Source organism: Mauremys mutica, chromosome 13 (genome assembly GCF_020497125.1).
Source record: "Mauremys mutica isolate MM-2020 ecotype Southern chromosome 13, ASM2049712v1, whole genome shotgun sequence".
Taxonomy (NCBI): domain Eukaryota; kingdom Metazoa; phylum Chordata; order Testudines; family Geoemydidae; genus Mauremys; species Mauremys mutica.
In genome coordinates this window covers 54,146,165-54,156,742 of record NC_059084.1, presented here as the reverse complement: position 1 = coordinate 54,156,742, position 10,578 = coordinate 54,146,165, and the positions used below count along the sequence as shown (strand labels likewise).

General features: G+C 44.1%; 1 protein-coding gene across 1 annotated transcript; it reads right to left on the bottom strand.

The window, feature by feature from the left end:
- Window positions 1–8,236: 8,236 nt before the first annotated feature.
- LOC123347770 (olfactory receptor 6M1-like) lies at window positions 8,237–9,199 on the bottom strand. Its single transcript, XM_044984968.1, has one exon. The coding sequence runs from the start codon at window positions 9,188–9,190 to the stop codon at window positions 8,237–8,239; it is 954 nt and encodes a 317-aa protein (XP_044840903.1). The 5' UTR covers window positions 9,191–9,199.
- Between the last annotated feature and the right edge of the window lie 1,379 nt (window positions 9,200–10,578).

Below are 10,578 nucleotides of genomic sequence, written 5' to 3'. Positions count from 1 at the left end.
CTTTCGTCCGTCGGTCGAGGGTCGAACCATCTTTTCCAATCCGATGGTCTCCCGCTTCCTGAAGGGCCTCGACCGCTTGTACCCGCCAGTACGTCGCCCTGCCCCGACCTGGGACTTGAACCTCGTCCTGGCCAGGCTCATGTGTCCGCCGTTCGAGCCTATGGCCACGTGTTCTCTCCTCTACCTCTCCTATAAAACGGCCTTCCTGGTTGCCATAACATCGGCAAGGAGAGTCTCGGAGCTCCGAGCGTTGACGGTGGGCCCCCCCTACACCGTCTTTCACGCTGATAAGGTGCAGCTTCGTCCTCACCCAGCCTTCCTACCAAAGGTGGTCTCGGCCTTTCACCTTAATCAGGACGTCTTTCTCCCGGTTTTCTTTCCGAAGCCCCATGCTTCGCCCCGGGAGCAACAGCTCCACATTCTCGACGTCCGTCGGGCGCTGGCGTTTTACATCGACCGGACAAGGTCCTTTCGGCGTTCCACGCAACTCTTCATCGCAGTCGCTGATCACATGAAGGGCGAACCGGTCTCTACCCAGCGCATTTCCTCCTGGGTGACTCAATGCATCAGGTCATGCTACGAGCTGGCTCACGTGACACCATGCCGACTCACCGCTCACTCTATGAGGGCGCACGCCTCGTCAGCCGCCTTCCTGAGCCATGTCCCCATCCAGGACATCTGCAGAGCGGCCACCTGGTCTTCGGTCCACACCTTCGCCTCCCACTACGCGTTGGTGCAGCAGTCTAGAGACGATGCAGCCTTCGGCTCTGCGGTATTGCATTCCGCCACGTCTCACTCCGACCCCACCGCCTAGGTAAGGCTTGGGAATCACCTAACTGGAATGCATTGGAGCAATCACTCGAAGAAGAAAGAACGGTTACTCACCTGTAGTAACTGTTGTTCTTCGAGATGTGTTGCTCCAATCCATTCCAGACCCGCCCTCCTTCCCCACTGTCGGAGTAGCCGGCAAGAAGGAACTGAGGAGCGGACGGGCCGGCTGGGGTATATATTTAGCGCCATGGCGGCGCCACTCCAGGGGGCGCCAGCCGGCCCGCCGGGGTTGCTAGGGAAAAAGTTCCGGAGAAGCCGTGCACGCGCGGCGCGCACACCTAACTGGAATGGATTGGAGCAACACATCTCGAAGAACAACAGTTACTACAGGTGAGTAACCGTTCTATCCTGTGGCACCTTATAGACTAACAGACGTTTTGCAGCATGAGCTTTCGTAGGTGAATGCCCACTTCTTCGGATGCAAGTGGGCATTCACCCACGAAAGCTCATGCTGCAAAACGTCTGTTAGTCTATAAGGTGCCACAGGATTCTTTGCTGCTTTTTTCGGAATTAGTGGGGAATTAAAAAAGTTGTCAAAAATTTCTGTTTGGGTCAAAGAAAGTATTTGTCATCAGACGCTACCGATGCGGTGCTCTGCTCTGTACAATGATGATAACAGTCGGCTGCATGCGTGTGTTCCCTCTGTGTGCTGCCCCGGCTCCACAGATCGCTGGCACAGCAAACCCTGAGAGAACCCCCAATGACCACAGACCCCGATAAGGTACGAAGGCACCGGCCAGGTTTATTGTCAAATGAAGCACAGTAATAGTTCCCTGCAGACTCTACAGGACATACTCCGAATATGAGCCCCTGACAATGGACTGGCTCCGTCAGTGGTGGGACTCTCCACTGCCCCCTAGGCCAGACAAAGACACCGCCCCAGGGATGCATTGTTATACACAAGTACAAACAGGTTTTGCATCATTGAATGCACTGATGTATAGCCCCTCTATGCCTTTCTCATGGTGCACAAATAAGTCTATCCATCATACTATCTATTCATCGTATTGTTCTTTCATATTGTTTATCCATCATATCATCTATCCATCCTATTGTCCTTTTATACTGTCTTTAGACTGGGTCTGCCTGTTCCTTGTTATCTGTGTGGGATGTGTTCGTACCCAGCAGTTCTGGTGCTGTCCTGGCACACGTTCTTTGAGCAGCCTCCCTCTTGCCAACTTCTGTGAGCAGGGCCTGCCTCTGGCTCACAGCCTCCTTTGCTTTATGTTAGCAAAGTCTTGACCATTACTTCAGTTCAGGCCTCAGGCCTCAGACCGGGCTTCTGATACCAACGGTTTATGTCTCAGGACCTCATCTTACTACAGTATTTTGTTATTTTGGGCTAGATTCACAACACCCAAGGAAGATGTTCCTCTGACCAATGTGGTGTCCGGGCTAAATGCAGTCTTGACCCCCATGTTGAACCCTTTGATTTACACAATAAGAAACAAGGAGGTGAAGGCAGCCTTCTGGAATGCGGTGAGCAGAAAAAAAAAGTGGGGGGTTCTCTGAAGATTGACTGCTTTTCTCTGGTGAAAAATACCTAGTTGCTAGGGCTGCAAAGAAGCCTAAGGGAGTAAAACACCTTAATTCAAAGGGGTTAGTGTGCATAAATCTCTTAGGCTGCTTTGGAAACCTTGGCCTAGAGGAGGTGACCAGGAGATATACCAGAGTAAGATTCCCTAAATGTCCTTTAGCTCAAGGGAGAAGCACTCACCTGGGATGCAACAGACCTATGTTAAAATCTGCTTTGGAAGAGAGATTTGAACTTAAGTCTTCCCCTTCCTGAGTAACCACAGGACAATGGGGCACTGCCTGATGGGGGTAGGGCTGTTCTTAATTTGTATAACAAATTAAACAGCCACTGGTGCAGGGACTTGAACTTAAGTCTACAACAGCCCAAGTGCTCACCTAACCACAAAGGTTCAAAGCCAACTTTCAACTGACTCTTCTTGGCCTGCTGATTTTATTGTTATAAGAGGGCCCTCACCATCTCCTCCTCCCCTATTTTGAGTGTGTTGCCTAAATCCCCTTGTGAATCTGGCATGATTTATTAATGTGTTATAATTAGTAATAGTACTACTACTACTACTACTACAGGGAAACCATTTGGCAAACGCATATCCAGGGGGCAAATTATTTCGAGGTTGATCAAAATTGCATTTTGGGGTGAATAAACTATTTTGTCTCAAATATTTCAAGCAGGTCTCCAGACATTAGCTGGTGTCTCATAAAAACTAGAATCAGCAAAGGAGATCAGGGCTTCTGCTACAACATTTTCTTATGAATATATATATGCAATTCCCAATCACCATCTATCTATCCCTCTATGTGCATCTCTCTCTCTCTCTCTCTCTCAAAGCTGATGAATTGTTGACTATATCGCTCTATCTACCATGGCACTAAAGACCAGATTTTGCTATCACTGCAGTCAATGGGGGATGAATAACAATTAATGCTTGTGAGGCACTCAGATCCTATGGCACTGGGAGTGATACGAGAAGCTAGATTAATAAAATGGGATCTTAGCTCTATAGGGTTAATCAAGTATAGTATCTGGATGTTTACTTCAAAAGAGATTAAATAATACCAATAAATAACTTGGCATTTCTATAACCTTTGAACACTGTATCATTTTATATACCAGTAGCCAAACTTCCACTGACTTAAGCATGAGCTGGAATGCCTCTGACCCTGAGCCTTTCGCTGCACTGGGTACACTCTCACTTCTTTGCACGGTCTCAGAGAGACAAAGCAGCTGCTGTATCCTCAGCTTAACTGCCCTGTTAAATTGTGTTCACTCTTGAGCTATCTGATCAGAGAGGCACAAAACATCTGGGATGTATTCAGTGACTCTGACCCCAAGTTTAAATTGCAGAGGAAGGGGTGACGAACTTCTTTAGCTAAGACAACAAGTTAGGAATCGTGTGCTATATTCGCTGGTAACCTCTAGCTACTTCGGTTAAGTCTGCTCTGCAAATGAGGGGTCTGATTGCAACACATGTAGGCATACCTCAACTAGCTTCAATCTTGGGTACCAATAGCAGTGAAACGATGGCAGCATGGACCTCAGCGTGGGCTATACAAGTCCACCCAGGACGCTGAGTAATGACTCACGGGACACTGCTGCTGGTACCTGAGCTAGATAGATGAAAGCTAGCGTGAATATGTCTACTGATGCTGAAATCATAACTCCGATTGCAGTGTAGACAGAGTGGCGCTCCACTGACATGGGGCAGTTGTGAATGACCAGACTGTACCCTGTGTCTGCTGTGTATCACCAGAATGGCACAAAACAGCCAGAGACTATCGATGAGTCTATGCCCACAATCTCCAGGAAGAACACAAGGAATTACTCACATCAGTGCTAGAATGTTCGACCTCCAGAATGAGATATCTGGGAGCAGGGGAGACAGCTTTCTCAGGAACGGGGCCATGGCTGCAGAACTTTCCTCTGGAATTGGTTGGAATGCTCAGAGCCTCCCAAAGATATAATCTCCACTTCTTCAGTCTGTCCGGGGCCGGCTCCAGGCACCAGCTTACCAAGCAGGTGCTTGGGGCGGCCAATTCAAAGGGGCAGCACGTCCTGGTGTTCTGCGGAGATTCGGCGGCGGGTCCCTCATTCCCTCTCTTCCTCTTTGAGCTGCTGCTGAATTGCCTCCAAAGAAGCAGCGCGGTTGAGCTGCCGCCGAAGTGCCGCTGCTCGTCTTTTTTTTTTTTTTTTGTCCGCTTGGGGCGGCAGAAATGCTGGAGCCGGCCCTGAGTCTGTCAGTAACCCGACTGAAATCAGACATTTAAGAAGCAAAACAAAGAAAACGACAACCTCTCATAAAATAGGGAAAGGGGAATGAAGGGACTACAGCTCTCTCAGTGTTCCATTTATGAATATCTATGGGCTGGTCCACACTAAGAAGCGGGGTCGAACTAGGGTACGCAAATTCAGCTACGTGAATAGCGTAGCTGAATTCGAAGTACCCTAGTTCGAACTACTCACCCGTCCAGACGCCGCGGAATCGAAGTCCGCGGCTCCAAGGTCGACTCTGCCACTGCCATTTGCAGTGGTGGAGTACCGGAGTCGACCGGAGCGCGCGGGGAGTTCGAACTATCGCGTCCAGATTAGACGCGATAGTTCGAACTCCGAGAAGTCGAACTCACCGCGTCGACCCGGCAGGTAAGTGTAGACTAGCCCTATGGCTTTTATATAGCTTCCTAGTGGTTGTGGTTTACCTGCCTGTGTAGGTGGGTAGATATGTAGCTTGATAGACAAACTGATGGATACGTCAGATAGAAAAAGAAAAATAGACAGATAGGAGGATTAAGAGAAAATTCCTTCAAGGAGAAGAAGATGAAGAACACTGAAACTGCCCATTTGAAATATTATAGGATATAACTTTTTATTTGCAAAGACGTGTGTTTTGCTTGATATAAAGAAAGCCTATTTTAGATCTAATGGTCCTAAACTACTTTCTGCAAATTTTAATCTCTGCAAAACATCCCTCTGAACTCAACAATGTTAGCACCCTTTCTCTGCTCACAGTACTCAGTTCAGGATGTTGCCAACACCAAGTAAAATATACAATGACATGGAGGTAATGTGCAATGTGGATTTGAATCCAACTAGTTCCAGCTAATTATTATATCTCCACAGAATCTTCTATTTTAAGCCTAATTTCTTTGCTGGCAGTATTTATTGTTGAGGAAGAAAAGTTATTTTGCATTTGCTCAACATCTTGTCTATACAGATTCCTCTGTTAATTCTCAGAGGACAAATGATCTAATGTTCCATATTTTAGATGCTGTCGCATATTCACAGCATGTGTCATTATGTGTTAAGCATTGCATGTCACTGAACTTGATTTTCCAACAAGTTTTTATAATAATATCCTTGCCGAGGAGGTATAGCTCACACTCATTCTAATGACTATGTCAAATCCTCAGACCTTACTATTAAAAATCTTTTTTCTTTCTCTTTCTTTCTTTCTGAACAGAAAACTAATGAGTTGTTTAAAAAAAACAACAGGAATCATACAAAAAACCCCACCTTTCCAAATATTTAAGTACAAATTCTATTCCTTGGAGCTCTCATGTAAAAATAAAAATTAAGATAATTTTTGTTTTTATATATTTATTTCTTTGGATTTATAACTTTTTAAAACTCACCTGTGTTCTAAGCACCTGTTTACATACATTAAACATACCACTCTTAAAAGGATATCCATAGCTTGGCAGTTGTAGGTCAGACAAAGGTATCATACACAAATGAAAACACTTTATCATCCCTCAAATGCCCAAACCTCACCATCTTCTGCACTTCTCTAAAGCTCAGGGAAGCAACATCTTTGCATCATGTTCTTAAGATCAATAGACACGTCCTAGATTGGTATATCTCCAATTATTACCTTTATTACCTTAGATTGAACCAAAGGCAATTTCAGTCACACAGATCCAGATTATCGTTTCACAAACAAATGAAAGGATCCAGTGACCTTTGGAGTTTGATTTGGGGTTAGATTTTGAAGGTATTTAGCTGCCTAAATTTGTAGATAGGTGCCTATAGGGATTTTCAGACGTACCTAGGCACCTAAGTCCCATTGGGAATTAGGCACTTTTGAAAATCCAAATAAGGACCGATGTGGATCTTTAGATGCTTAAGTATCTTTAAAACCCTGGCCCTTTGTTTTTACTCAACGCTGTGAAGGAATCTGACCCTTCATCCCTAGAGTCACTGGATCATATCTCCAGCCAGTGTCAATTGGAGTTGATCCAAGTCAGTGGGCCTGATTCCAGACAGTGTAAATTGCCCACAGCTCCACATAAGTCAATGGGGCTGAACTGGGTCACACCAGATGATGCTCTGATCCAATGAGATGTAGAATCATATCTTACCTGCTCTTTATCTTGACCTAGGAATGGGCAAGATTCTCAACCTGTGTAAATTGGCACCGCTTCATTTGCTTCACAGGAGCTGCACCAGTTTACACCAGAAAACGTTAGTGGAGAAGTGTATCTCTAGTATAGGCACACTCTGAGCATTCAGAATAGTGACATCTTAAGGGTGCTGGTAGTTCAAAAGCATCTCAGGGATTTAAGAGCAAAAATCTCCCATTGATCTTCAATGGGACTTGTCCTTCTAAATCCCCTAGGTGTTGTTTTAAATCTCCCCTAAATGAATAGCATAGCTTGATATACAAATACGAAAAGTTGGTAGCAGTTTTCACATTCATTGCTCAATTTAAACACAACTCATGATTAAGCCTATTTGTATTTTTCCAAAATAATATGGGGAAGAACTTCAGTGTCATGAAGAATATTCAACCTTTCAGTAAAACAGGCTTCAATTCTCTAAGGTGATTTGTGTGAGAGCAATTCAGACTTCTTAACAACAGAGCAAGACTGGCTCTAAACTATGGACTAAGAGACAGGAAATTAGAAAAGCCTGAAATCTACTTACCCTACCAGACTGACAGAACGTTACAGAGATAGACAGATTCTGGTTCATTTCCTGGGTATGTTTTACAGAACAGTCATTAGAAAGAATATGAGTGGAGAAAAGATTGTAATGTCAAAGAATTTAACTTAACATTGGGAGACTGATTCATGCTTTTTCACCAATTGTTGGATGCTGCTCTTATGTTCCTAGAAAAGAGAAAGAGAACTGAACCTACCATAACAAGGAGAAGTTAGATCAGATACCACAGGGATCTTTATGCTAGCATAAAAATGTAAAAAATTCTCCAATTCTTGGAGGGTATAAAAAAGACTGGATGACTTTCAAAAGGACATATTTTGTAACTCAAACACAAGTATTGTGCCCAGCACAGAATTACTGGGTGAAATTCTATTTTCCATCCCATAGAGATGTTCAGTGGGAAAATAATTGATTAGTAGATAGATGCCTACTGGGAATCAATGGTAGTTCAGTGCCCAGGCACTTCTGAAAATCCCACTAGATATACACTTGTTTTTTTGGTGCCTAAATTCTTTTGAAAATTTGGTCTTAAGTTACACAGTTACATTAAGCTTCATTGGAACTTGGGCACCTAAACCCCTTAGCTCATATGAAAAGCTCAGCTTTTGTTCTTACTATCCTGAATCTTGTTAGGAAGGAAAATTGGTTTTAGAGGATTGGCGTGCTAGTCTTGGACTTTGCTCTGCTACTGTCAATGCCGCATTTGTTCTGTGGATAATTGTACATTGATCTCAAATGTCTGACAGTTCTGCACTTTCAAGAAATGCTAAATTATTTTAATTGTTTCCATGAACATTAGAATTGACTAAATGTTTATTTATGAAAAATATAACTGGAGAAAGGACTATTACACAGAACTGTACTAGACATTAACAGATTGACTCAGGCCTTCTCATTATCATTTTGTTGCTTTACTTGTAGCTATCCAGAAGCATTTCACAGATTGGGGAACAACTTTGTTGTGCTCCGACTAAAGGTTTCTCCCAGGGCGAGTTTCACAGTCTTGTTTCTGAGGCTGTAGATAAAGGGGTTGAGGAAAGGGTACAGTACGGTGTTCAGCAGAGCCACCCCTTTGTTGACATCCGAGGAGAAACTTCCTGAAGGCCTGGCATACAAAACAATGCAGCTTCCATAGACAACAGCCAAAGCTGTGAGGTGGGAGCCACAGGTAGCAAAAGCTTTCTGTCTGCCTGTGGCTGTTGGGATTCGCAGAATAGAGAAGAAGATGCTCACATACGACAACATTATCAAGCATAATGAACTCAGCACTATAGTTGTGCTCAAAATGGAGTCTTCCCTCCTAATCCCACTGGTGTCTGTGCAGGAGAGTTGGAAGAGGGGAGAATTGTCACAGAAGAAATGATTGATCACATTTGACCCACAGAATCTCAGCTTTGAAATCAGGAGCATCCGTACACTTATGACTGTGAAACTTCCCAGCCATGAACCAAGGACTAGCTGGATGCAGAGTCTCTGCGTCATGATGGTGGCGTATTGCAAAGGGCGGCAGATGGCAACATAGCGATCAAAGGACATGACCACTAGGAGGCAGAACTCTGTACCACCCAAGGCAAAATAGAAATATGACTGGGCCATGCAGCCATTGAATGAAATGGTTCTGCTAACTGACAGAAAGTTCAGCATCAGCTTAGGGCTTGTGACCGAGGTGAACCAGATTTCCAAGAAGGACAAATTGGCAATGAAAAAGTACATGGGAGAGTGGAGTCGGCGATCCACCCACACTATGAAAATGATGACCACGTTGCCCGTCACTGTGAACAGATAGGTGAGGAGAAGAACCAGGAAGAGTAAAATTTGCAGTTTCTCACGAAGGCTGGAAAATCCCAGTAGGATGAACTCAGACACAGTCGTTTCATTTCTATCCTCCATGTCCAACGTCAGCCTGGGCTGTAGAAAGAGTAAAAGTGAAAATAAAAGGCATTTTCACAGATACAGTGATATTAATGCCAGAGGGAACCTTGTTAGTTTCTAATCTATGTTCATAGTCATATGACATAGGATTTTACCTAGTAACTCCTCCGTTAAACCCTAACTTGTTGCCATGACCTGCTCCTCCCTGGGAACACCCTTATTCAACACCACGTTTGGTACTGCAGCCTTTTGACCCCTCTAAACTTCCTCTACTGATGCTTGCAGCTAAATAAAAGGTGCCGTTTTTTTCCTAATTCTATTTCAAGGGCCCTGCAGGTCGTTTTAAAAAACACCGACAGACTGTGCCCCTGAGTTCTGTTTGAAAAACCAGTAATCTTGCATTTACCCTGACCAAACTTACATATAGACAAAGAATTTGGTCACCTTCTAGTTTCACGCTGCTAGTGAAGTCAGATTTTATCAGAGTCTGGCAACTATTCACTTCCTGATCAGAGTCCAAGTCCCTGAATGACCTCTTTCATCCAGCTCCCCCCGTCCTCTAGAGACAACTGGTGACCCTTTAAATAAATGAATGAAAACAAATAAGGCATCCAGGATTCCAAGCCTCTGTGAGTCTGAGCATTCAGCAGCATAGATTCTTTTTGGACTTTTTTTTTTTTTACAACGTACTCCATCTTAGATTCCAGGGCCTGAGGGAACCTCTCTGATCACTCTGATCATCTAGTCTGACAACATATATAACTCCAGATGTTGAATGTCCCAAAATAATACATTTTGAATTAGAGCCTATCTGTTAGAAAAACACCTAATCTTCATTTAAAAACTACTAGTGTTTGGAGAATTGTAAATTGTTCAGATGGTTAATTCCCCCTCTCTATTCAAAACTGTGCATCTTTTTTGCGGTCTGAATTTTTCTAGGTTTGACGTCCAGTCATTTGACCTTGTTATACCTTTTTCTGCTACGCTGAAATATTTGTCCTTCATGTACGGACTTACAGACTGGGATCAAGTTACTTCTTTGTTAAGCTGAGTATATTGTACTCCTTGAATACAACACTCTCAGGAATGTTTTCCAAATCTTTAATCAGTCTTGTGACCCATCTCTGAACCTCCCCAATTCATTAACATCCTTCTTCAACTGTGGACTCCAAAACTAGACACAAGTATTCCAGCAGCGGTTGCGCCAGAACCAAATACAAAGGAAAAACAACCTCTCTTCTCCTTCTCAGGACTTCCTGTGTTTATACCCAAAGACGGCATTCACATGTTTGGCCACAGGACCGAGCTAGGTGCTCATGTTCAACTGATTATTCACCATGACCTCTCAGTCTTCTCAGTCAATTTTCCTTAAGATTTATTCTACAATACATCTCACACAATGCAAT